Source organism: Aegilops tauschii, chromosome 7 (genome assembly GCF_002575655.3).
Source record: "Aegilops tauschii subsp. strangulata cultivar AL8/78 chromosome 7, Aet v6.0, whole genome shotgun sequence".
Lineage (NCBI taxonomy): Eukaryota > Viridiplantae > Streptophyta > Magnoliopsida > Poales > Poaceae > Aegilops > Aegilops tauschii.
In genome coordinates, this window is record NC_053041.3 from 397,148,168 (window position 1) to 397,174,428 (window position 26,261).

General features: G+C 43.0%; 2 protein-coding genes across 2 annotated transcripts; one reads left to right on the forward strand and one right to left on the reverse strand.

The window, feature by feature from the left end:
• Positions 1 to 12,027: 12,027 nt before the first annotated feature.
• Positions 12,028 to 15,094, forward strand: LOC109753098 (uncharacterized). The gene is made up of 4 exons (XM_020312028.4): positions 12,028 to 12,212; positions 12,599 to 13,801; positions 13,884 to 14,699; positions 14,806 to 15,094. Exons 1-3 carry the CDS (start codon positions 12,137 to 12,139, stop codon positions 14,687 to 14,689), a joined length of 2,085 nt encoding a protein of 694 aa, XP_020167617.1. The 5' UTR covers positions 12,028 to 12,136; the 3' UTR covers positions 14,690 to 14,699; positions 14,806 to 15,094.
• Positions 15,095 to 15,376: 282 nt separating this feature from the next.
• LOC109753092 (uncharacterized) lies at positions 15,377 to 18,343 on the reverse strand. Its single transcript, XM_020312023.4, has 4 exons — positions 17,777 to 18,343; positions 16,562 to 16,993; positions 16,138 to 16,450; positions 15,377 to 15,969 (listed from the first exon to the last, which is right to left on the reverse strand). The coding sequence occupies exons 1-4, from the start codon at positions 18,293 to 18,295 to the stop codon at positions 15,797 to 15,799; spliced, it is 1,437 nt and encodes a 478-aa protein (XP_020167612.1). The 5' UTR covers positions 18,296 to 18,343; the 3' UTR covers positions 15,377 to 15,796.
• Between the last annotated feature and the right edge of the window lie 7,918 nt (positions 18,344 to 26,261).

The window sequence follows — 26,261 nt, forward strand, 5'->3', positions numbered from 1 at the left end:
TTTTTGCAGATGATTAATAGACAAATTCCTCAGGTCCACCAATTTATTTCAGAATTTTTGGAGTTAGAGAAGTATTCGAATGATACAGATTACTACAGACTGTTCTGTTTTTGACAGATTCTGTTTTCTATGTGTTGTTTGCTTATTTTGATGAATCTATGAGTAGTATCGGAGGGTATGAACCATAGAGAAGTTGGAATACAGTAGATATTACACCAATATGAATTTATAATGAGTTCACAACAGTACCTAAGTGTTGATTTATTTTCTTATACTAACGGAGCTTACGAGTTTTCTGTCGAGTTTTGTGTTGTGAAGTTTTCAAGTTTTGGGTAAAGATTCGATGGACTATGGAATAAGGAGTGGCAAGAGCCTAAGCTTGGGGATGCCCAAGGCACCCCCAAGGTAATATTCAAGGACAACCAAGAGCCTAAGCTTGGGGATTCCCCGGATGGCATCCCCTCTTTCGTCTTCGTTCATCGGTAACTTTACTTGGAGCTATACTTTTATTCACCACATGATATGTGTTTTGCTTGGAGCGTCAGTTTATTTTATTTTAATTTGCTTGCTGTTTGAATAAAATACCAAGATCTGAAATTCTTAAATATTAGAGAGTCTTCACATAGTTACATAATTATTCAACTACTCATTGATCTTCACTTATATCTTTCGAAGTAGTTTGTCATTTGCTCTAGTGCTTCACTTATATCCTTTTACGAGCATGGCGGTGGTTTTATTTTGAAGAAATAGATGAACTCTCATGCTTCACTTATATTATTTTGAGAGTCTTAAACAACATGGTAATTTGCTTTGTTTATGAATTTTAGTCCTAATATGATAGGCATCCAAGAGGGATATAATAAAAACTCTCATATAAAGTGCATTGAATACTATGAGAAGTTTGATTCCTTATGATTGTTTTGAGATATGAAGATGGTGATATTAGAGTCATGCTAGTGAGTAGTTGTGAATTTGAGAGATACTTGTGTTAAAGTTTGTGATTCCCGTAGCATGCACGTATGGTGAACCGTTATGTGATGAAGTCGGAGCATGATTTATTTATTGATTGTCTTCCTTATGAGTGGCGGTCGGGGACGAGCGATGGTCTTTTCCTATCAATCTACCCCCCTAGGAGCATGCGCATAGTACTTCTTTTCGATAAATAATAGATTTTTGCAATAAGTATGTGAGTTCTTTATGACTAATGTTGAGTCCATGGATTATACGCACTCTCACCCTTCCACCATTGCTAGCCTCTCTAATACCGCGCATATTTCACCGCTATCATACACCCACCATATACCTTCCTCAAAACAGCCACCATACCTACCTATCATGGCATTTCCATAGCCATTCCGAGATATATTGCCATGCAACTTTTCACCGTTTCATTTATTATGACACGCTTCATCATTGTCATATTGCTTTGCATGATCATGTAGTTGACATCGTATTTGTGGCAAAGCCACCGTTCATGATTTTCATATGTGTCACTCTTGATTCAGTGCACATCCCGGTACACCGTCGGAGGCATTCACATAGAGTCATATTTTTGTTCTAAGTATTGAGTTGTAATTCTTGAGTTGTAAGTAAATAAAAGTGTGATGATCATCATTATTAGAGCATTGTCCCAAGTGAGGAAAGGATGATGGAGACTATGATTACCCCACAAGTCGATGAGACTCCGGACGAAATAAATAAATAAAAGAGGCCAAAGAAGCCCAAATAAAAAAAAGGCCATAAAAAAGAGAAGGCCCAAAAAACAAAAAAAAATGATGAGAGAAAAAGAGAGAAGGGGCAATGCTACTATCCTTTTACCACACTTGTGCTTCAAAGTAGCACCATGATCTTCATGATAGAGAGTCTCCTATGTTGTCACTTTCATATACTAGTGGGAATCTTTCATTATAGAACTTGGCTTGCATATTCCAATGATGGGCTTCCTCAAATCGCCCTAGGTCTTCGTGAGCAAGCAAGTTGGATGCACACCCACTTAGTTTCTTTTGTTGAGCTTTCATACACTTATAGCTCTAGTGCACCCGTTGCATGGCAATCCCTACTCACTCACATTGATATCTATTGATGGGCATCTCCATAGCCCGTTGATACACCTAGTTGATGTGAGACTATCTTCTCCTTTTTGTCTTCTCCACAACCACCATTCTATTCCACCTATAGTGCTATGTACATGGCTCACGCTCATGTATTGCGTGAAGATTGAAAAAGTTTTAGAACATCAAAAGTATGAAACAATTGCTTGGCTTGTCATCGGGGTTGTGCATGATTTAAATATTTTGAGTGATGAAGATAGAGCATAGCCAGACTATATGATTTTGTAGGGATAACTTTCTTTGGCCATGTTATTTTGATAAGACATAATTGCTTGGTTAGTATGCTTGAAGTATTATTATTTTTATGTCAATATTAAACTTTTGTCTTGAATCTTATGGATCTGAATATTCTTGCCACAATAAAGAAGATTACATTGATAAATATGTTAGGTAGCATTACACATCAAAAATTCTATTTTTATCATTTACCTACTCGAGGACGAGCAGGAATTAAGCTTGGGGATGCTTGATACGTCTCCAACGTATCTATAATTTTTGATTGTTCCATGCTATTATATTATCCATCTAGGATGTTTTATATGCATTTATATGATATTTTATATGATTTTTGGGACTAACCTATTAACCTAGAGCCCAGTGCCAGTTTCTGTTTTTTCCTTGTTTTTGAGTTTTGCAGAAAAGGAATACTAAACGGAGTCCAATGGACGTGCCAATTTTTGACGGTTTTTTATGGACCAAAAGAAGACCCCGGAGTAAAAGAGTTGGGCCAGAAGAGTCCCGGGCTGTCCACGAGGGTGGGGGCGCGCCCACCCACCCCCCCGGCACGCTGCCCTACCTTGTGGACGACTCGGGCACCTCCCTGACTTGTTTCCGACGCCAAAAATTCCTTTAAATACTGAAACCTCCAGAACATAACCTAGATCGGGAATTCCGCTGCCGCAAGCCTCTGTAGCCACCAAAAAACAATCGGGACCCTGTTCCGGCACCCTGCCGAGGGTGGGATCCCTCATCGGTGGCCATCTTCATCATCCCGGCGCTCTCCATGACAAGGAGGGAGTAGTTCACCCTTGGGGCTGAGGGTATGTACCAGTAGCTATGTGTTTGATCTCTCTCTCGTGTTCTTGAGGTGGTACGATCTTGATGTATCGCGAGCTTTGCTATTATAGTTGGATCTTATGATGTTTCTCCCCCTCTACTCTCTTGTAATGGATTGAGTTTTCCCTTTGAAGTTATCTTATCGGATTGAGTCTTTAAGGATTTGAGAACACTTGATGTATGTCTTGCATGTGCTTATTTGTTGTGACAATGGGATATTCACGTGATCTACTTGATGTATGTTTTGGTGATCAACTTGCGGGTTCCGTAACATTGTGAACTTATGCATAGGGGTTGGCACACGTTTTCGTCTTGACTCTCCGGTAGAAACTTTGGGGCACTCTTTGGAAGTTCTTTGTGTTGGTTGAATAGATGAATCTGAGATTGTGTGATGCATATCGTATAATCATACCCGCGGATACTTGTGGTGGCATTGGAGTATCTAGGTGACATTAGGGTTTTGGTTGATTTGTGTCTTAAGGTGTTATTCTAGTACAAACTCTATGATAGATCGAACGGAAAGAATAACTTCGTGTTATTTTTCTATGGACTCTTGAATAGATCGATCAGAAAGGATAACTTTGAGGTGGTTTAGTACCCTACCATAATCTCTTCGTTTGTTCTCCGCTATTAGTGACTTTGGAGTGACTCTTGGTTGCATGTTGAGGGATAGTTATATGATCCAGTTATGTTATTATTGTTGAGAGAACTTGCACTAGTGAAAGTATGAACCCTAGGCCTTATTTCCTAGCATTGCAATACCGTTTGTGCTCACTTTTATCATTAGTTACCTTGCTGTATTTATATTTTCAGATTACAAAAACCTATATCTACCATCCATATTGCACTTGTATCACCATCTCTTCGCCGAACTAGTGCACCTATACAATTTACCATTGTATTGGGTGTGTTGGGGACAGAAGAGACTCTTTGTTATTTGGTTGCAGGGTTGCTTGAGAGAGACCATCTTCATCCTACGCCTCCCATAGATTGATAAACCTTAGGTCATCCACTTGAGGGAAATTTGCTACTGTCCTACAAACCTCTGCACTTGGAGGCCCAACAACGTCTACAAGAAGAAGGTTGTGTAGTAGACATCATTGATCTTTTCTAAAATATATCATTAATGAGCATTAGATCAATGACTTATGTGTTGTTATTAAATACCAAAACCACCCGGGGATTAGTTGCAGTTTCGATCTCCCCCTTTTTGGTAATTGATGACAACATATAGATCAAAGCTTCGACAAATGATATAATCAATGAAATACATCGTCGCTTTGAGAAGTATGTGATTGTGCATTATTAAAGATTTGTGTTGGAATGCAAATGCATAATCGATTAGGATCATGGGTTACTCTTCATGTCACATACATCTTGGTGGAGCGCTCAAAATGATATGATTGCAAAGTAATAAGCACTCATCACCAATCAAACAAGTGAATGATAATACAAAGAGCATATGAATAGATATTCAAGCAAGCATAGCATCAAAGTACGGTATGATCAAGCACATAATGTAACGTAGTCTCATACTTGCATCAAGCAAAAGTATCTCAAAGTAGCATGAAATCAAAAGAAATCAAACGAGAAAAAGCAAAAGCACTCTCTCTTGAAGCCTGATGATCTATACTAATTCTTCCCCTTAGGCAACAAGTACCAAAAATTTCAAAGAAGTATAGAGCTAATCGTCGCTCTAGGGTTGATCTCAGGCAGCTCTTGGTGGTGAAGTCCTATGACTTGCAGCGCCGGTGTGCGTAGACATCAGAGTGGAGAGAAGAGCGCCTGCAAAGATATCTGCAGAGGTCTGTTGAGTTGGAGGAGTGGAGACAACAGGAGGCACTGCAGGAGAAATCGTAGATGCAGCAGCTGGAGCTGAGACTGTAGCTCTAGAAGTGACAGGTACCGTTGCTCATTGATTGATATTTTTGCACTTATTTCACCTTTGCTTAAACCATGATATTTCAATTAAAAAGAGATATTCGCTCTGATATTGGTATTAATGACTAACGAATGCAAAGGATTCCACAAATCCTCTCTTTGATGTGTTTCCACGGGATATGGGCTAAAAAGGGAAGAAATCACGTGAAAATGGAATGGAAGAAGAATGGAGGAGGAAGGAATCATCTGGAGACATTTGCGAAGAAATATCACAAAAGACGGCGTTCCATATGGGTGCAAGCGCCCGTATGGCATGGATTCCGAGGCAAGTCGTCCAACCCAACAACTTTCGAAATGTGAACAGAGAGACGAGCATGGAGCACAGAAGGCAGCACCTCTTCATCAACATCATGATCCACAAACCCTAGCCGCCGCCATCTCCATAGCCATTTCCACCACCACCTTATTGCTCATCATTTCCCATCATACTTGTAATTGTGCATCACACAAGGCATCCATTGTAAAGCATATTGCATCTATCAATCTCAGGATGTGTTCTTCAATGTTTTACTCCCATGATCTGATCTCCATGTGTGAGTAGTTTGATAAGGTATGGGTTGAGGCATAAGCCTTGCAACCCGATGTATTTGTTGAGGGGATCAATGAAAGACTTTGATATAACGTCCCGTATGTGTGAAATAAATTTTTTACGTGAAGATGTCTCTTGTCTTGTCCACGATCTTCATCCCTACAGGTACCCAGGATCATGGAGATCGAGCACCGGTGAGGCTAGGAGCAAGGAGACCGTGAAGTGTTATACCAAACACCGGTGACCGTAAGGTTTAGTAGGGTAACATGGATCCTCTCATTGGGGAGAAATGAGGTGTAGTCATTAGATGCCCAAAGCTCTTGCCTAATTTCATTATCTTAATTATCAAGGTAACCCCACGCGATGAATAGGTCCCGTGGTAGGACAACTAATTCTTGATACATGACTCGTGCCGGTCAAGATGTTATTTGGACACATCCCTGTGATGCCCCCGTTTATAATTATGTACTAACCATACATGCATGATGCATGATCATGAACGGTGACTCATGTCAATATCCCAACACAACTCTATGACATGAAGGATAAACATAAATCTTTATATTACAAGCCACGGCCATGAGGACCCATAATACACAAGTCATCAAAGTAAATATTATCTGAGTATTGGTTCAACTCCACAATATCTTGGATGCTCCCAAGTGACACCTAACCAATCTAGGAGACACCACTCTCCAAAAGGTAATATACGGCGTTGTTGATGATGAACTCCTTGCTCTTGTGCTTCAAATAATAGTCTCCCCAACACTCAAACACTATCTCACAGATTTGGATTTGGTAGAAGAGAGGACTAAATGGAAAGCAACTTGGGAAAGGCTAGAAATCCAGGTTCAAATGGTTGGAATGGAATCTCTTAGAGAGTAGGTGGTGGTGGAGGGGTATAAATAGGCAGCACCAAAAATCCAACTGTTACAAGTCTTTGACCCAACTCAGTGACACCGACATGAAAATCTCGGTGAGACCGACTACTGCAAAAGAGGCTTTTCAGTGAGACCGAACATAACGACTCGGTGTGACCGAAGTGCAATGGCTAGGGCAAGACTTCTAAATATATTAAATATAAAACTCGCTTAACACATAGATTGAAAAATGTTAATCACGCATTTAAAAACTGTTAAACATATAGAGAAGAATGTTTCTAATGTATACGAAAATTGTATAATGTGTATGAAAATAAGTAGACATCAAAACATATATATGAAAAAAATTGTTAGTCATGTATTTTAAAAAGTTAAATTTGCATAAAGAAATATTCCTGATGTACATAAAAATGTACAATGTGTCTAGAAAAAATTTAGACATCAAAACATATATGTGAAAAATGTTAGTCATGTATTGGGAAAATGTTAAACATGTATAAAAAATGTTAATGATGTATACAAAAAATAAAAAAATTGTTCATTGTGTTTGATATAGCTCACCATTCATGCCAAATGGTAAAAATGTACAATTGCTTAAGCAAAAAAGTAGTCTAAAAATATATTCATACAAACTGCTAATCATGTAATTTAGAAATGTTAAATGTGTATATAAAAAATATACAATGTGTATGCAAAAAAGTAGACATAAAACAATATGTTTTAAAAATGTTAATAATGTATTTAAAAAATATTAATGATACGTATAAAAATGCTCATGGTGTGTAAAAAAATGTAAATGTGCATAACAAAGTTGACATAAAAGTATATGTTTTCAAATTGTTAATTATGTAACTAAAAAAATGTTCAACACGTACACAAAAAATGTTTCATGTATTTGAATAAATGTTAAACATGTATAAAAAATTGTTCATGTTTTGTAAGAAAGGGAAAAAGAAAATTGATAATTAAAGAAAGAAAAGAAGAAAAACTAAAGAAAATAATAAAAGCTGAAAAGAAACAAAGAAAATGAAATTAAAAGCCCTGAAGAACAGCAGTGAAAAAATGAAAGCAATAAATAACAAGAAAGAAACAAAGAAAACGATCAAAACCAAAAAAAGAGGGGAGAAAATAAGAAAGAGAAGAAAAACAGAAAACAAAAACCAAAGAAAACCAAAGAAAAAAGAAAGAAAAGAAAAAACCAGTGTAAATCAATAAAGAAATGAATAAATTAGATGAGAAAACGAAGAAAAAAGAAGGAAAAAGAAATCAAAAGAAAAACAAAAAAAAATGCAGAGAACACATCTCCATGAAGATGGTGGTACTCGCCTGGTCCGGGGTAGGGCACGATGGAGCGGCCGGTGCTCTAGTTCAATCAAGAGGGTGGAAGAGCACGAGGCAGTGACGTTGGTGCTATGAGGAGGAGGAAGATGATGGTCGGCGTCGTGGGGGTGGAGAAAGATGTTTGTGTGCCGATTTGGATTCGAGGCGGGGTGTGCGGAAAGAGAGGGGTCGGTGGTGGAATCCGTTCCGGGATGAGATTCCGTTTCAGCGAGAAGTTCCACTTGGTCCCGCACGGTCGCTCGTGATCGAGCCAATGCCGCTCCAAGTCTGGCAGGCATGCTCATGTCTGCATGAGCAGCGGAAAGTCTGCGGCCTTGGCAGATGAAAAACAGGCGGGAGTCGCATAGAAAACCGAAGAAATCGCGCCATACCTATTTGGCTAACTGCTCAGCAAGGATCTCATCGCGCGTGTCAATGGCAGCGATAGTTTTGACCGCGGTACTATTGAAAGGATCGAGATGGACCTAGAGGGGGTGAATAGGTACAATTACAAATTTTAATTATTACTTAGCAATTTTAGGAAATAATGTGGAATAGGAATGTGAGCCTAACAATTGCAAGTAAGATGTTAAGTGCTAAGCAAGAAAAACAAGTAACACAAGTATGTGAGTAAGCAAGCACAAAATGATATACGTAAGTGCTAAGAGACAAGTAACCATAAGTAGAGAGTTAGGGTTAGGAATAACAGCAACTCCGGGAGACGAGGATGTATGCCGATGTTCACTTCCTTGGAGGGAAGCTACGTCACCGTTAGAGAGGTGGATGTTACCACGAAGGCACACCAACGCCATGAAGGCTCACCCTATTCTCCCTTTGAGACAACACCATGGAGGCGTTTCTCAACCACTAGTCGTAGACCTTGGGGTGGTCTCCAAACCCTCACAAACTTTTCTGGGGGTAATCACAATGGTCGATTCCTCTCCGAAAGACTCCTACCGCCTAGGAGTCTCCAACCTCCAAGAGTAACAAGAAAGTTGGGAATGCTCAAGAATTTGCTCAAATCACGAATTCCTTTGGTGAGAAGAAGGGGAAGGAGTGGATCTATCACTTGATTGGGGAACTTCTCTCAAATGTTCCCAAATCCCTTGGGGATCTAGGATTTGGTGTAGGGAATCAAGAGAGAGAGTGAGATGTGTTCTTAGAAAGCTCAAAGTGAATGGTCAACCTTATCCCGTGGGAGGGAGGAGGCTATATATAGTGATAGTGTAAAACTGACCGTTGAGCCACACAGTGTACTGGAGCTGTCGGACGTCCGGTGGGTACCGGACGTCCGGTGACTCAGATTGGACCGGACGTCCAGCCGGGCCACCGGTGGTCCGGTCGCTGGAAGGCCTACCAGGGCACAGAAGATGCATGAGGCACACAGCCAGCGGACGACCGGATGATGCCGGTCGTCCGGTGACCGGACGTCCGGCGGGGTCGGAAAACCGCTAATAAGTATTCTGTTGGGGCTGTACCGGACATCCGGAGAAGAACGGTCATCCGGTGGGACCGGACTGCCGCTAATTTATATTCGGTGAAGATGCACTGGCCATCCGGGAAGAGCCGGATGCCCACTCGGCTGTGAGAGTTCTGACGTCCGTAGAATTTCAGACGACCGGTGATAGCTGAACCCACTGGCTTAGAATCACACCAGTTTTTGAGCACAAGGTAGAGGAAGAATTAGATATGATGTGAGAGGATACTTTGTGGGTTTTGAGCAAGTTCTTTCACGAAATCCGATGACCCCCTCTTAATAGTGCGAGATCCCTATACTAAAAAACAAACCGAAAAAGAGCCAGCTTTTGTCTTTGTTTATGATTGCACTTTCAACTATATATTATAAAAAAACTCTACAGAACACATTTGAAAAATGTTGAACAAATATTTGAAAAATGTTGAAAGAGCATTCGGAAAAATGTTGAATGTGTATAAAAAAATATTGATTATGTATCAAAAAATGATTAATTTTTTTGATGATGTATTTAAAAATGTTAACCAAGCATTTTTGAAAAAAATATTGGACTATTATTTAAAAAATGTTATTCAAGCATTTGGGAAATGTTTAATGTGTATAGAAAAACGTTGAGAATGTACTAGAAATGATGAATTTTTTAATGATGTATAAAAATGTTAATTGAGTATTTGAAAAAAATGGTGAACAAGCATTTGACAAATGTTAATCAATCATTTGGAAAATGTTAAGTGTGTATAGTTTTCTTGATCATTTATATTAAAATGTTAATCATGCATTTAAAAAATGTTGAACAAGTGTTTGATAAATGTTAATTAAGCGTTTGAAAAATGTTGAATGTGTAAAGAAAAAATGTTGGCCATGTATTAAAAAATGTAACCTTTTTATTTGAATTTTTTAATCAAGCATTTTAAAATATGTTTAAATTGTATAGAAAAAATTTAGACCATGTATTAAAAAAATGTTAATTTTATGTTTAAAAAGTTAAAAATATGTATAAAAAATGTTGACCATGTATTATAAAATAATTAATTTATATTAAAAAAATATTGTTGGCATGTACAAAAATATATATAATAATATCCAAAAGAACAAAGAAAACAAAAAAAGGCAGTAAAATAAATGAAAGAAACATGAAAAGAAAAAAAATGAAGAAACAAAATTTGATAAAGAATTTAATAAAGTGGAAAATAAAAAACAAAAGAAAGCAAAAAAGGAAAAAAAAACTGGCTCGAATAGCCTTGAATCGGACGCACCCCTACAATTTACCACGAGAGGGACCTGGACTGAGTGGCTAGCATCTCGTGTGATCTGCCTGAAGACCAGGGATTTGTTTGTTCTTGGACGGAGATATAGAGCTGTGGACAAACGGTAGGTACCCTCTCGGGACCTCCTATATGACGCATTTTGCGTCATGCAGGAGCTTGACGTGTGACTGGGCCGGCCCAATCCATTTCCTATCGCGCGACACAAAGAAGACTAAAAAACATAGTGTGACGTGATTTGATCCCACAACCACACACACTAAAGTCAACTGATAGCGAGCCCTTGGCCACCATACTAGACAGCAGCAGCTAAACATGAAAGTGCGAAATGTTATAAGACCATACAGAAAAAGTTGAGATTTGGAAAACAATTTGAAAACATTTCTTAAAAACTGCGAGCAGTTTCGAAATGCCGCAATTTCTTTATATTTATTTTTTTAAATCCCAATTTAACAATTAAACACGAACAAATCCTGCAAAAACCTGAACAGTTTTCTAAAATGCGAACAATTGTTTCAAAAATGCAACCATTTCTGAAAAAACAAGCAAATTACGAAAAATGTGAACCTTTTTCAAATTTCCGAATATTTACTAAGATCACGAACGGATTTAAGTTCTCAAAAAATGGAAATCATGAATATTTTTAAAATTTAGAACAAAAAAAGTTAAAACAGAACATTTTTTAATGCAAACAAAATTTGTATTGTATGCTTTTTTGGAAATGCGATCAAAATTTGAAACATGGGAACGTTTGTTGAAATTGAGAACAAAATGATGAAACCATGAACATTTTTTAAGCATGAACATTTTTCTGAAATGGTGAAAACAATTCGAAAACTAAAACATTTTTTGAAATTCCTGAACATTTTTCTGAAATTGTGAACAAATTTGAAAACAGGAATATTTTATTGAAATTCTTGAACTGTTTCGAAACACCAATAATTTTTTGAAATTATGAAGAAAATTTAAAAGCAAGAATATTTTTATGAATTTCGAACAAATTTTGGAAACCAGTTTTTTTTTAATTTCGTGAAGATTTTTTCAAACATGAACATTTTTTAGAAATTATGAAAAGAAATTAAGACGAGAGCATTTTTTAAACTTAAAAAAAAATTAGAAATTTCTGAACAGAAAAAACAGGGAAAAGAAAAAATTGAAAAAGGAAAGAAAAAACAAAAAAAGAAACGTAAACAGAAAAAGAAAAACGAAGAAGAAACAAAAAGAAAAAAAACCTGTTCAGGAGCTTTTTAGAAGGTTCCCAAAACCGAATTAAAACCGGTCGGGAATCTCTGAAAGGTTCCTAAAACCGAAAGCGATGTTACACGTTCACGAGCTCGACAGTTTGACGCAAAATGCGTCAGGATATTTCCTCTCGCTGCAAGCTTTCATCCGGCCTTTCCAGCTCATGAAATTCTCTTGGGCCGATTTATTGCTTCTTGCTTCTCCCCCCAACATCCCCTAACGGCCCACTAATACCCTCAGAAACAAAACATCCCCCAACAATCCGCCGGCGGCTTCTTCGTCTTCCCCAAAACAAGAGCAGAGCTCCAAATCCCGGCATGGAGTCGGGCTCTGATGACGGGAGCAACAGCAGCAGCAGCAGCTGTCCCCCCGGCATCGCGGCCTTGCGCTCAGGTACTGGTAATTAATAGCCTTCTACTCGAACTCGTCTCCGAACGATCTGTAGATTTCATCCATCTGTTGTGGGTCGGGGTTCAAACGGCGTTAGGGTTGCAGCAGTGCCAACACCTTTTGCTTTCCTCCCTACCCCTACTTGTAGATCGCCGCATTGTTTGGTTCAGTCTACGAAATGCACTAGGTTGTGATACGTACCACTTGTATGGTTCTTGATCTGTGGTGGAAATGTGGAATGTTTCTCCGAGAACATTATCTGTGATGCAACATGCCTCCTGTCTCCGATAGGATGTTCATATGATGGCATATACCCCTCCTCCCCCTAACAGATTATTGCTATGGTGGAATACGGCGGTCTAAGAAAATTTTACCTACACGGATTGCAGGTCGTACTGTTGCTGGTGGAAAGAACAAGTCTGCACCAAGTCGTAGGCAGAGAGTGACTACTGATTTAAGCATATATTCAGACCTTTCCTGCCGCAGGGCACCCGCCCCACCTCGGCTCCAGGGGGTTCTCCAAAAGGATTCAGCTAAGGAGCTTGGACAGGCTTGGGCCAAGTTTTTCCATGCCAATGGGATTCCTGGGGAGAAAGCCGACTGCCTGCATTTCCAAGAGGCCATGAAATTGACGCAACAACTTGGTTCGGTGGTTCAGGACGTTCCTACAGGTTCAGAAATTGATGGGCCATGCCTGCAGTCCGAGTATGACGAATTGATGGAGCGTGTGGCCGAATGGAAAGGTTGGTGGGGTCTGTATGGGGTTACTGTGATGTGTGACTCATGGATAGGACCTACTGGGACAACCATCGTAAACTTCATGATCTCCTGCGATAGGCGCATGTACTTTCACAAGTCTGTTGATGCCACCGGAAGCATGCAGAGTATCCCGTATCTCTATGAATTGATTAGGAAGGTGGTTGTGGAGGAGATTGGGCAAGGCTTCGTAGTTCAAATTGTGACACAGAATGGATCAAACTTCAAGGAAGCGTGCGGGCAACTCATCAAGGAGTATCCGCACATTGTTTGGCAGCCATGTGCAGCTCATACTGTTAATCTCATGCTGATGGAAATTGGAAATATCCCCAAGGTTGATGCGGTGCTCTCCAGTGCCAAGCGGATATGTAGGTTTTTCTACAGTTATTCTGAACCTCTGCACGCTCAAATGAAAACCAAGATTGGTGGAGAGTTGATCCCACCCAATGCCGCAAGGTTCGGAACTGACTTTATGTGCCTACAAAGTTACTGGGATAATAAAGACAAGCTCAGGCAGTGGATGATCTCGAATGAGTGGGAAGATGGCCCTTGGAGTAGGGAGGCAGATTATGATTACACATATGACTGCTTGATAAGCTGGTCCTGGTGGGAAGATGTGAAATGGGTACTAGATAGAATCCGACCACTTTATGCTGTACTTCAGCACGCGGATTCACCTAAGACTAGGTCAATTTCTGGATTTATGCCTAGAATGATTGCTGCTAGGGATGAATTACAATCTCTTTTCCAGGAGGGGTCAGAAGATTTGAACGATTTCATGGATGTGGTTGACAGGAGGGTTGTAGATCTATATGATGGCACTCTTATGATTGCAGGTAAGGACTAAGTTACTGTGTTTCTTTTTTTTTAAATGGCTTTCATCCATTGTGAATTTATCTAACTCTCTTTCTTCTACAGCTGGTGTGCTTGATCCTGAAGCCCACTACAAGCATGATCTTGCAAGCAATCCAGATTACATGCAAGCATTCACGATGGCAATTGAGAAGGTTGCAGACTCACCTGCAAATGCAGTGGCGGCACTGGACCAGTTCGAAACTTTCCGTTCTTCTAGCGGGAGGTTTGACAAAGATATTGCTCGACGTTGTGCTAGCACATTGGACCCAGCTTCTTGGTGGTCATATTTTGGAGGAGAAGTAAAACTCCTTCAGGGCTATGCGATTCGAATTGTGTCCCGATGTATGTCCTCTAGCAGGTGCGAGCGAAACTGGAGCACATATGCATTGATGCATGCACAAGCGACAAATCAGCTTGCTTCTGAAAAGCTTCACAAGTTGGTCTATGTCCGATACAATCTTAACCTGCGGTTCGAACAATCTAAAATAGATAAGGAAGAAAAGGATGGGAAGGGGAAAAAAGAGCTCGATCCTTGCAGATTGATGATGGATGTTGCACTATATGATAAAGAAAACCCTATCATGGATTGGCTGAAAACCCCCGGAAGTGCATCCTTGACTACACTGGACGAAAAAGATGAATGTGATCTCCCTACACCATCTAGGGCTGTGATTGGTATGATATGCAAAGGGAAATCGAGTGAGGATGTCCTTGACAAGCCAATCGGGGTTTTGGAATTGAAGAAGAACTGCATCCTCTCCAGCAGGAAGCAAAAGAGGAAAAGGGGGAAGATGGCTACTGATAATAATGGTTCGTTGCACGGAATGTCTACTAGGAAAAAGATGAAGGATCTCTCCAGCCTCCACTAGCCTTTTGCTGGTAAGAAATTCTGTTTAGAAGTTGCCAGCAAAGCGGATTGCTACTAAATGATCTAAATCAAGTGCGAACCTAACACTCCTGACATTTTTGTTGATTTCTTCTTTAGGTTAATCTGTCATGGATAACCTTTGGATGTTGGGAATGGTGGCTATTCAGATGGATCCAACATGAGCTGGGGTAGAACGGATGGCCAGTTCTGAAGCACAAGAGCCTGAAATCCAAAACCTGGGGTGCTAGATCTTAGGGTTGTGATCTCTTCCTGATTTCGAACTCTTGATGCTGAATGCCAACTTGTGATTTTTAATGACCTCTCTGATCTTCTGCCTGTAGTAAGATGCTACGTTAGGTGGTGCCTTTTGAGAAGTGTTCTAATGTTCGCTGGTTATCTTGTTTAATTTCCATGATGCCTGTCGTTCTGCGTGCTCTGCTGAAACATTGTGCGCCTTTGGAATCTTTGATCGATGGTGCCAAAAAAGAAGAAGTATGTCTGTAGGCATAAATGTTTCATCAATCCCCTTTTCTTGTCACTAACGTGGGAATTCATGTGCTTTCAGAGCGACCGTGCCCCTAAAGTTTGCTTCAAATAAAATATACGAGTAGATTATTTGTTCGTTTGTTTTCCACTTTACGCCAAGAAAAGTACGCGGCAACACAATCCAGTAGCATTGACAAAACTGTTAAAAAAAGAATTTGTCCTCGTAGATATCACGTGGTAATACAAGAGCACATGTACATATGCACAGCCATATGATGCTGGCTTCGGTCCAAAAACTTTACACAACACAACCGAGACCAACATCCTACGTACAGTCCAGTGATCAAAGGGAACCTATGTCTAACAATTGCATGCTTCGCGTTAGCCGGAATCTTGTGTTCAAGAGACATTGCCCCCAAAGATCAAGCTCCAAACAGGGAATCATCAAGAAACACCAACCTTGCTGTTCTCAAATCCGGGTTCATTTTAGTCTTCAAGAAGGATCAACTTTGCCGATGGTGGCACCGGTCTTTGCCAGTGCGGTGTACAAACCCTACTATGTGTCTGGGTGTCACACTCTTCAAACCAAAATCGGAATGTTTAAGCTTGCGCCAAACTCCATTCATGGGAAACTCATGTAACTGTTGACTAACGTTTTTGCTGGGATCACAACAGTCTTGCTGAGCACGAACAGCACAAGGGTTAGCTCGAGCATCAGGATCGTGTTGAGGAATGTCCGGTCGACAATCCAACCGTATAGTGTGATGCCCCCAGGGTTGGTTAGCAGATAGAGCACTGCAATGCACAAGTGTAGAATAAAATGCATGAGCACTGTATGAAGGAAAATAGAACATTATGCATGTACTGCTAGCATAAAAAAAAAGATTTAGCGACACAACTTGAAGGAACCTTTAAAGCGATGTTTATTAATGCAAAATTTAAAGGAAGCATTAGCTTACTAACCAAGCGATTCTCTCTTGTGGTATGAAGACATATAAGATGCCAATTGAGCTGTGTTATGAGAATTGCCTTGCATTGAGCCACTTTCCATAGACTCCAAGTCACTTTCCGAGTAATCTCTCAGAAACATATGCGCTGGAAAGGGCACAAGGTTCCCAGAATCATTTGGGGTGCTCACATATGTAGAATCACTCGAGCATGTCGCTAAAGCATGCCATCGACTAGCTATTGCGGCAATGTTTTGAGCTCTGTGAGAAATTTTAGCAGCTCCATGTAAACAAAGGACAAGGCCTACAACTTGAACAACTGAAGATACCTGCAGCAGAAAATTTATGATCTGATATTATTGACACCACATACAGAAGGGGAAACATACAGAAGGGGAAGTTTATGATATTTTTGGAATAAACGAACATATGATACTCACAGCTATATCACCACCATTGGTGAAATTGATTGGCCCGTTGTATGCTGTTGTCTTGTAAAGAATGGCGAACTGACTTGCTGTAACGGAAAAGAAGAGCAGCAAAAGAAACATGCGGAACCTGTGACTGATTTTGGAGAGATTATGGCGGAGCTGCAGGTGCTCTTTCAAATAGACTAGAGGATCCGCGTCTTGCTCCAGAACTTTGCCGTAATCATCAAAGTGTATAACTTGTAGATTGCAAACCAAGTTGAAAAGCATGCAGGAAGACAACACAATTGTGGTCAAATACACCCATGACATGATGGAAGCAAATAGCACAATGCATGACCTCCAAATTGACTGATGGAACATGTGGGAAAAGCGGAACATCTCTCGGGTGACCTTCACAGCAAGGCATGGCAATATCCACCACATAAGTGTTCGGAAGAAGTCCTGTCATTGGGGTCGCAGCACTTGTCAACACAAAAATCGAATGACAAAACTCATATACATTATGAGTCATGAATGAATAATGTTTTCCAGTCCTAGTCACGGAATTTTATAATTCAATTTCCACTAGAAATAACTAAACCTATGACTAGCAGAGACTAATCAAACAGACATGTGGCACAAACACAAACCTGCTAGTGCAACACACCCATGGCCCCGCTCACATGCGGACACAAGCAGGCACATGCTGACATGCATATACAACATATATAACCGAGAATCGATCACCTCGACCCGCCCTCAAGTAAGGACAGGCCCATGAATCCAGGGCGGCAGAAATATATATTAAAAAAAGGATCCAGACAGGAGGTTTCAGTCTTTCAGATGGGCTGCAACAAGGAAACCTCCTGAATCTAAGAACCATCTTACATCCACAGTCTCAAGACTTCCAATGTATTGTTTCTTCCTAAATCCACGCACAACGCAAAGCAATCATATGCTCCCTGATTTCACTTAATTTATCATTCAGTTGCACTATGTTTCGACAAAATGGCGCGGAGCACGGTTGCATTTGTTCATCTACTAGTCAGTATAACAAGAAATTCACCCGGCTGCTCGCTTTGAAGATGAATCCAGACAAGTTCCTTGCCTCATTTCACAGCTAAATCAGGATACCAAAGCTCACACAAAAATTCCCCCAATCAACGGGCCATATGGAAAAGTTACTAGGCATTCGTCCGCAAGTCATGGAAGAATAGGCCAAAATTGAGCTCTGCGAGACAGCACCTGGATCCTGACGACGTACTCCTTCTGGAAGCGGATCCGCATGCCAAGCTCCGGGTCAACGAAGAGGAACTTGCGGAGGCCGTACATGGACATCTTCCTCGACACGCAGGCGACGGCGACGGCTGCGGCCGCCGCCTGCGACATCATGACGCACACCTCGAACATCTCAACCTCGAAGTCGTCGCAGACCCGCTCGTGCTTGCGGCACGGGGAGAGGCTCACGGCCACCGCGGGCAGCGCGACGCCCACCACCGCCAGCGCGGACGCCGCGAAGGCCACGCCGAGAGGGGTCGAGGCAGAGAGGCCCGACACCGCGAGGAACGCCTCGAGCCGCCGGAGCCACCGCGCCAGCGGCACGTCTGCGTCGGCGCCGGAGCCGGCGAGCGAGAGCAGCGGCACGGAGATCGCCAAGTGGTTCTCCGACGGTGGCCGATTCGGCGGCCTGCTTAGTGACGGGGGCATGGGCGGCGGCATGGGCGGCGGGGACGGTGCTCCGGCGAGGCGGTCGCCGTTGGCCATGAGGGCGGGAAGGGGCACGCTGCACAGGTGTAAAATGCCGGCGGTTGGGAGGGGACGAGGAAGTGGGCCCTTTTATTCTGTTCACGGGCACGTGGGACCGCTCTGGTGGGCCCACATGTCGGTTGGGGAGCGGGTTGGAGTGAGGAGGGAGCGAAGAGATCTGTGCTTTGGCCTTTGGGTATCTCCCGTGTTGTGGTGTTGCGTGCAACGCCGGGGAAGTGAAGGGACACGTGGCGTGGATCTAGGTGCCTTTGCAAAGTGCCTTTCGATTTGCGTGTGAAGGATGCCAGAAAGGTTCCACATGGCTGGCTACGGTTCGTAGCCTCACGGACAGGGAGCAAAATGGAATTTTATTTTACAAACTACTCCCTCCGTCCCATAATTTAAAACGTTTTTTAACAGTGTAGTGTCAAAAATATGCTTTTTTTCTTAATTGTACTTTCGTGGTCCGGGTTTATTAGAGTCATTCGTATTTTGGATCAAATTTTACTTATTTACTCCATCCGTCTGCGAATAAGTTCACATCTTGATTTTATAAAAAAAATTAGCAGCATTTATGACACTAAATTAGTATCGCTAGATTCGTTTTGAAATGTACTTTCATAATATACCAATTTAATTCCATACATGCTACTACCCTTTTCTAAAGTCGATCAAAATTATAAAACTTTGACTTAACACACAAGGTAGAAATACACCTCTTCGTGGACGGAGGGAGTATATATTAACAGCATATGATTTATAGCATGGGAAATGATTCTAATCAGTCGGCCGATCCAGCGTGGGCCGTCTGCCGCCTCCCTTGCTCAACACATGACCTACATGACCACGTCTCTCTTTCTCATCTTATCTCTGCAACAATTGTGGTGTTGCAAAATGGTGGCGGCGAACGATGACTGTGCAAATGCGCAACATGGCCGAAGATGTTCTTGCAATTTTTGCAGCATAGGTCTTGCTGCAGAAAATTAGATGCGGCGGATATGCGTTTACAACTTCTACAATAAGAATTCTGTTGCAGAAAATTAGAGAAGAAGAGGTTTGTGCAACATGAGTCTTGTTGCAGAAATTAAAGAAGAGAAGGTTTTGCAACAAGGATCGTGTTATAGAAATTAGAGAAGTGAAGGTTTTACAACAAAGGTTTTGTTGCAAGAGGAACGATACAAACATGTTGCATTAATGAATCAGACGGGCGGCGGATTCCGCCCGCGGACGCGTAGCACGCCCCATATAGTATGCTATAAAAAGTATATGGTTGAAATTTTATTCGAAAGAAGATTCTAATCATGTAATTTTTGTGACATATAAATCATAAAATTCTGTTGCATTCTCGTTTTCCTTCCTTAACCATTGACTGCTAGGGCAAACTCTTTCATCCAAACTTCATCGGCCAACTCGTGGATTCGCCTTCCCTCTGTCTGCCGCTCCAACAATTGGTGACGGGGAGGCGAATCCCGGTGCCTCCGCCCCGGTTAGTAGTTTAGGTTAGTTTTTTTAGTCATCGCAGGTGCGGCGCTCGGATGGATGGCGGCTCTTCTTTTCGAGTTTGTCTTTCGAGCTCCGGTCCTCCTCGAGTCCGTCCGTCTGTACGTAGTCAACGGAGCTCCAACTTACATTCATGCCACCTCCTTGGGGCGGTGAGGTTAGGGTTTCTCGTCGTGTGATGAGATTTGGTTCAGGTGCTTCAGATCTATGCAAGAGTTCAACGATGACGATTGCGGCTCTAGGGCGCTGGTCCTTAGGGGCACATGCACGAAGACTTTCCGACTGTCATCGACAAGGTCAAACCGGCTCTGGGACGGCGACAGCAGCGCATCAACGGCTTGTTCTGGAGACAGTAGTTGTCGTTCGATGGTCTTAGAATCTCGATAGATAGGTAGGGTTTTGGTCCTCGCAGGGGTGGCGTTTGGACGGATGGCGGCGCTCTTTCTTCCAGTCAGTCTTCCGGGCTCCGATTCTCCTCAAGTTTGTCCGTTGGGACGTATTAGATGGAGCTCTGGCATAGATGCCTGCCAGCTCCTTGGGGCGGCGAGATTAGAGTTTCTCGCCGTGCGTACGCGATGGCGATATTTGGTGTCATGTTCTTTAGATCGATTCAAGAATTCAACATGACGATTGCGGCTCTGGGGCGCTGGTCCTTAAGGCATGTGCACGAATACTTCCTGGTTGTCATCGACAAGGTCATGCTGGCTCCGGTATGGGAGAGGCGATAGCCGCGCGTCGGCGGCTCGTTCTGGCGGCGGCAATGGTCCTTCAGTGGTCCATGGACCTCGATGTAATTTTTATTATGTTTGAGGTACTTTGTACTTCAAGTGAAATAAATCTGATCTTTTTCAAAAAAAAAAACTTTATACTCCCGATGCACTTTTATAAGATATGATACTTAAAAAAAACTCATACAAAAGACATGTGCTTATCATATATGACCTCAACCATTTCTTTGAGCTAGTACTTATATGCGGCGAATCAATCTGTGATTGGATGGTTAGGAGGACAGTGGTATTCTCAGCCCATCAAAGTGGTGCTCGCATTTATTCTGGATTTATTTCAGAATTTTCGGCATTACGAGTTCAATAAGAGGAGACGTTCTCTGTTAAAAAAATACTTGACATGCGAGTGACTTGTAGAGGCTTCTTCCAACAAATATGACTGCGTGTTAGCATGTGCCACGTCACAAACAACTACCGTTGTCTGATCCTTCAGTGATCACTCCCAACTTTGTGCCGGGATACAGAGACACTAGTAGCGTCTGGCTCTAGACAGTTCATCATGCCTGCCTAGACGTGTCTCAAAATAAACATTCCTTTCTTTGTCTACATTATCCAAATAACCAATTAATTATTTTCTCAATGGTTGCGTTTGGGTCATGTGCTCCCATGACGAGTGTATCGGGTGACGGGGTCTCGAGTCAAAGCAGATCCCATTTTGGCAAAACAGAAATATATAAACTGAAAAGAATACCCACTGAGGATCAACCATGTTTGATTGGTTCCGCCACATGAAGAAACTGCCAAGGAAAAGTGTTCAGAAAAGGAGCAGCCAGCACTCACCCAGCTTGCCATTGCCCGCCATGAACCACACCACGGCAGCATGCCTGCTGTCGAGGGAAAGCATTCGTTAGCCATGATCACGCATGATTTCGATGTAGAGCAGACCTGTGCTGCCGGTAAAATCCCCTTCCTAATTCAATGAACAAAGTAATTGGCATGTGCTGCGTGTAACAGTTGTCCCTCGCGTCCATCTTGAGTGTAAGGGAAAGAATAGACTGTGCAACACAATGCATTCATCGGTGCACCAGGTACGTATATATGTGAGTACAGAAAGGGGCCACAACCTCAACTATACATAGGAACTAGGAGGTGGCCCAAGACACAATATACACGTACACAATATATTCAACACCCCCCTCCCCCGTAGTCGAAGCGGCGCCGGAGACGCAGAGACTGGAACGAAACTCCTTGAAGGTGGAAGTCGGCAGTCCCTTAGTCATCACATCGGCGAACAGTTGTGCAGTCGGAACATGGAGGACCCGAATACGTCCAAGGGCCACCTGCTCGCGCACAAAGTGAATGTAACGAGATTGAATCTCGGGCAAGTAACATACCGATGACAAAGGGAATGATGTATGTCGTCATTGCGGTTTGACCAATAAAGATCTTCGTAGAATATGTAGGAACGAATATAAGCATCCAGGTTCCACTGTTGGTTATTGATCAGAGATGTGTCTCGATCATGTCTACATAGTTCTTGAACCCGTAGGGTCCGCACGCTTAACGTTTCGATAACGATTTTGTATTATATGAGTAATGTGATTTGGTGACCGAATGTTGTTCGGAGTCCCGGATGAGATCACGGACATGACGAGGAGTCTCGAAATGGTCGAGAGGTAAAGATTCATATATAGGATGATAGTATTCGGACACCGAAAGTGTTCTGGGGGTACCGGATACGTATCGGGTCACCGGAAGGGGTTCCGGGCACCCCCGACAAAGATATGGGTCTTATTGGGCCAAGGGCGGGACAGACCAGCCCCTAAGGGGCTGGTGCACCCCCATATGGGCTGGACTAAGTGGAGAAAGGAAAAGGGGAGGAGGAAAGGAAATAAAGGGAACAGTATTCCCCCTTCCTTTCCCCTCTCCCCTCCTTCCTTCCCCCCTCCGGAGATAAGGAAAGGGGGAGGCCGAATTGGAGGAGGCCCCAAAGTAGGATTCCTCCTACTTAGGGCGCCCCATGGCTGTCCCCCTCCCCCTCCCACCTATATATGTGGGGAGGGGCGCCTAGAACACACAACAACTTGTTAGCCGTGTGCGGCGCCCCCCTCCACAGTTTACCCCTCCGGTCATATTCACGTAGTGCTTAGGCGAAGCCCTGCGCGGATCACTTCACCATCACCGTCACCACGCCGTCGTGCTGACGGAACTCTCCCTCGACACTTTGCTGGATCAAGAGTTCGAGGGATGTCACCGAGCTGAACGTGTGCAGAACTTGGAGGTGCCGTACGTTCGGTACTTGATTGATTGAATCGAGAAGACGTCTGATTACATCAACCGCGTTATACTAACGCCTCCGCTTTCGGTCTACAAGGGTACGTGGACACACTCTACCCCTCTCGTTGCTATGCATCTCCTAGATAGATCTTGCGTGAGCGTAGGATTTTTTTTGAAATTGCATGCTACGTTCACCAACAGTGGCATCCGAGCCAGGTCTATGCGTAGATGATATCCACGAGTAGAACACAAAGAGTTGTGGGCGGTGATCGTCATACTGCTTACCACCAATGTCTTATTTTGATTCGGCGGCATTGTTGGATGAAGCGGCCCGGACCAACCTTACACGACCACGTTCATGATACCGGTTCCACCGACAAACATGCAACTAGTTTTGCATAAAGGTGGCTAGCGGGTGTATGTTTCTTCAACTTTAGTTGAATCGAATTTGACTGCGCTGGTCCTTGTTGAAGGTTAAAATAGCAAACTTGATAAATCACCGTTGTGGTTTTGATGCGTAGGTAAGAACGGTTCTTGCTAGAAGCCCGTAGCAGCCACGTAAAACTTGCAACAACAAAGTAGAGGACGTCTAACTTGTTTTTGCAAGGCATGTTGTGATGTAATATGGTCAAGACATGATGTGATATACGTTATTGTATGAGATGATCATGTATTGTAAAAGTTATTGGCAACTGGCAGGAGCCTTATGGTTGTCACTTTATTGTATGAAATGCAAACGCCATGTAATTGCTTTACTTTATCACTATGTGTTAGCGATAGTTGTAGAAGCAATAGTTGGCGAGACGACAATGACGCTACGATGGAGATCAAGGTGTCAAGCCGGTGACGATGGAGATCATGACGGTGCTTTGGAGATGGAGATCAAAGGCACAAGATGATGATGGCCATATCATGTTACATATTTTGATTGCATGTGATGTTTATCTTTTATGCATCTTATTTTGCTTAATACGTCGGTAGCATTATAAGATGACCCCTCACTAAAATTTTAAGGTATAAGTGTTCTCCCTGAGTATGCTGTTGGAAATATGCCCTAGAGGCAATAATAAATGGTTATTATTATATTTCTTTGTTCATGGTAATTGTCTATTATTCATGCTATAATTGTATTGTCCGGAAATCGTAATACATGTGTGAATACATAGACCACAAAGTGTCCCTAGTAAGCCTCTAGTTGACTAGCTCGTTGATCAACAGATAGTCATGGTTTCCTGACTATGGACATTGGATGTCATTGATAACGGGATCACATCATTAGGAGAATGATGTGATGGACAAGACCCAATCCTAAGCATAGCATAAAAGATCGTGTAGTTTCGTTTGCTAGAGCTTTTCCAATGTCAAGTATCTTTTCCTTAGACCATGAGATCGTGCAACTCCCGGATACCGTAAGAGTGCTTTGGGTGTGCCAAACGTCACAACGTAACTGGGTGACTATAAAGGTGCACTACGGGTATCTCCGAAAGTGTCTGTTGGGTTGGCACGGATCGAGACTGGGATTTGTCACTCCGTATGACGGAGAGGTATCTCTGGGCCCACTCGGTAATGCATCATCATAATGAGCTCAATGTGACTAAGGCGTTAGTCACGGGATCATGCATTGCGGTACGAGTAAAGAGACTTGCCGGTAACAAGATTGAACAAGGTATTGGGATACCGACGATCGAATCTCGGGCAAGTAACATACCGATTGACAAAGGGAATTGCATACGGGATTGACTGAATCCTCGACATCGTGGTTCATCCGATGAGATCATCGTGGAACATGTGGGAGCCAACATGGGTATGCAGATCCCGCTGTTGGTTATTGACCGGAGAGGCGTCTCGGTCATGTCTGCATGTCTCCCGAACCCGTAGGGTCTACACACTTAAGGTCCGGTGACGCTAGGGTTGTAGAGATATATGTATGCGGAAACCCAAAAGTTGTTCGGAGTCCCGGATGAGATCCCGGACGTCACGAGAGGTTCCGGAATGGTCCGGAGGTGAAGAATTATATATAGGAAGTCTAGTTTTGGCCACCGGGAAAGTTTCGGGGGTTACCGGTATTGTACCGGGACCACCGGAAGGGTCCCGGGGGTCCACCGGGTGGGGCCACCTATCCCGGAGGGCCCCGTGGGCTGAAAGTGGAAGGGAACCAGCCCTTAGTGGGCTGGGGCGCCCCCTTGGGCCTCCCCCCATGCGCCTAGGGTTGGGAACCCTAGGGGGAGTTCCCCCTTGCCTTGGGGGGCAAGGCAACCCCTTCCCCCCTTGTGGCCGCCGCCCCCCTTGAGATCTCATCTCTTGGGGCCGGCGCCCCCCCAGGGGGCCTATATAAAGGGAGGGAGGGAGGGCAGCAGACAACAGCCTTGGGCGCCTCCCTCCTCCCCTGCAACACCTCTCTCTCTCTCGCAGAAGCTTAGCGAAGCCCTGCCGAGACCCGCTACATCCACCACCACGCCGTCGTGCTGTTGGATCTCCATCAACCTCTCCTTCCCCCTTGCTGGATCAAGAAGGAGGAGACGTCGCTGCACCGTACGTGTGTTGAACGCGGAGGTGCCGTCCGTTCGGCACTCGGTCATCGGTGATTTGGATCACGGCGAGTACGACTCCGTCATCCACGTTCATTGGAACGCTTCCGCTCGCGATCTACAAGGGTATGTAGATGCACTCCTTTCCCCTCGTTGCTAGTATACTCCATAGATGCATCTTGGTGAGCGTAGGAAAATTTTAAAATTATGCTACGATTCCCAACAGTGGCATCATGAGCCAGGCCTATGCGTAGTTACTATGCACGAGTAGAACACAAAGAAGTTGTGGGCGTTGATGTTGCCAATTCTTCTTGCCGCTACTAGTCGTTTCTTGTTTCGGCGGCATTGTAGGATGAAGCGGTCCGGACCGACCTTACACGTACGCTTACGTGAGACAGGTTCCACCGACTGACATGCACTAGTTGCATAAGGTGGCTAGCGGGTGTCTGTCTCTCCTACTTTAGTCGGAACGGATTCGATGAAAAGGGTCCTTATGAAGGGTAAATAGAAATTGGCAAATCACGTTGTGGTCATACGTAGGTAAGAAAACGTTCTTGCTAGAAACCTACAAACCACGTAAAAACTTGCAACAACAATTAGAGGACGTCTAACTTGTTTTTGCAGCAAGTGCTATGTGATGTGATATGGCCAGAAGATGTGATGAATGATATATGTGATGTATGAGATTGATCATATTCTTGTAATAGGAATCACGACTTGCATGTCGATGAGTATGACAACCGGCAGGAGCCATAGGAGTTGTCTTTATTATTTTGCATGACCTGCGTGTCATTGAATAACGCCATGTAAATTACTTTACTTTGTTGCTAAACGGGTTAGCCATAGAAGTAGAAGTAATCGTTGGCGTGACGACTTCATGAAGACACAATGATGGAGATCATGGTGTCATGCCGGTGACAAAGATGATCATGGTACCCCGAAGATGGAGATCAA

Excerpts from the sequence above, each read along its gene's own strand:
- LOC109753092 (XM_020312023.4), bottom strand. The coding sequence starts at position 18,295 with ATGGCCAACGGCGACCGCCTCGCCGGAGCACCGTCCCCGCCGCCCATG. Across the intron at positions 16,994-17,776 it reads AGTACGTCGTCAGGATCCAG|GACTTCTTCCGAACACTTAT; the intron begins GTGCTGTCTCGC and ends CCCCAATGACAG. Across the intron at positions 16,451-16,561 it reads CCAATGGTGGTGATATAGCT|GTATCTTCAGTTGTTCAAGT; the intron begins GTGAGTATCATA and ends TTTCTGCTGCAG.
- LOC109753098 (XM_020312028.4), top strand. The coding sequence starts at position 12,137 with ATGGAGTCGGGCTCTGATGACGGGAGCAACAGCAGCAGCAGCAGCTGT. Across the intron at positions 12,213-12,598 it reads CATCGCGGCCTTGCGCTCAG|GTCGTACTGTTGCTGGTGGA; the intron begins GTACTGGTAATT and ends CACGGATTGCAG. Across the intron at positions 13,802-13,883 it reads TGGCACTCTTATGATTGCAG|CTGGTGTGCTTGATCCTGAA; the intron begins GTAAGGACTAAG and ends TTTCTTCTACAG.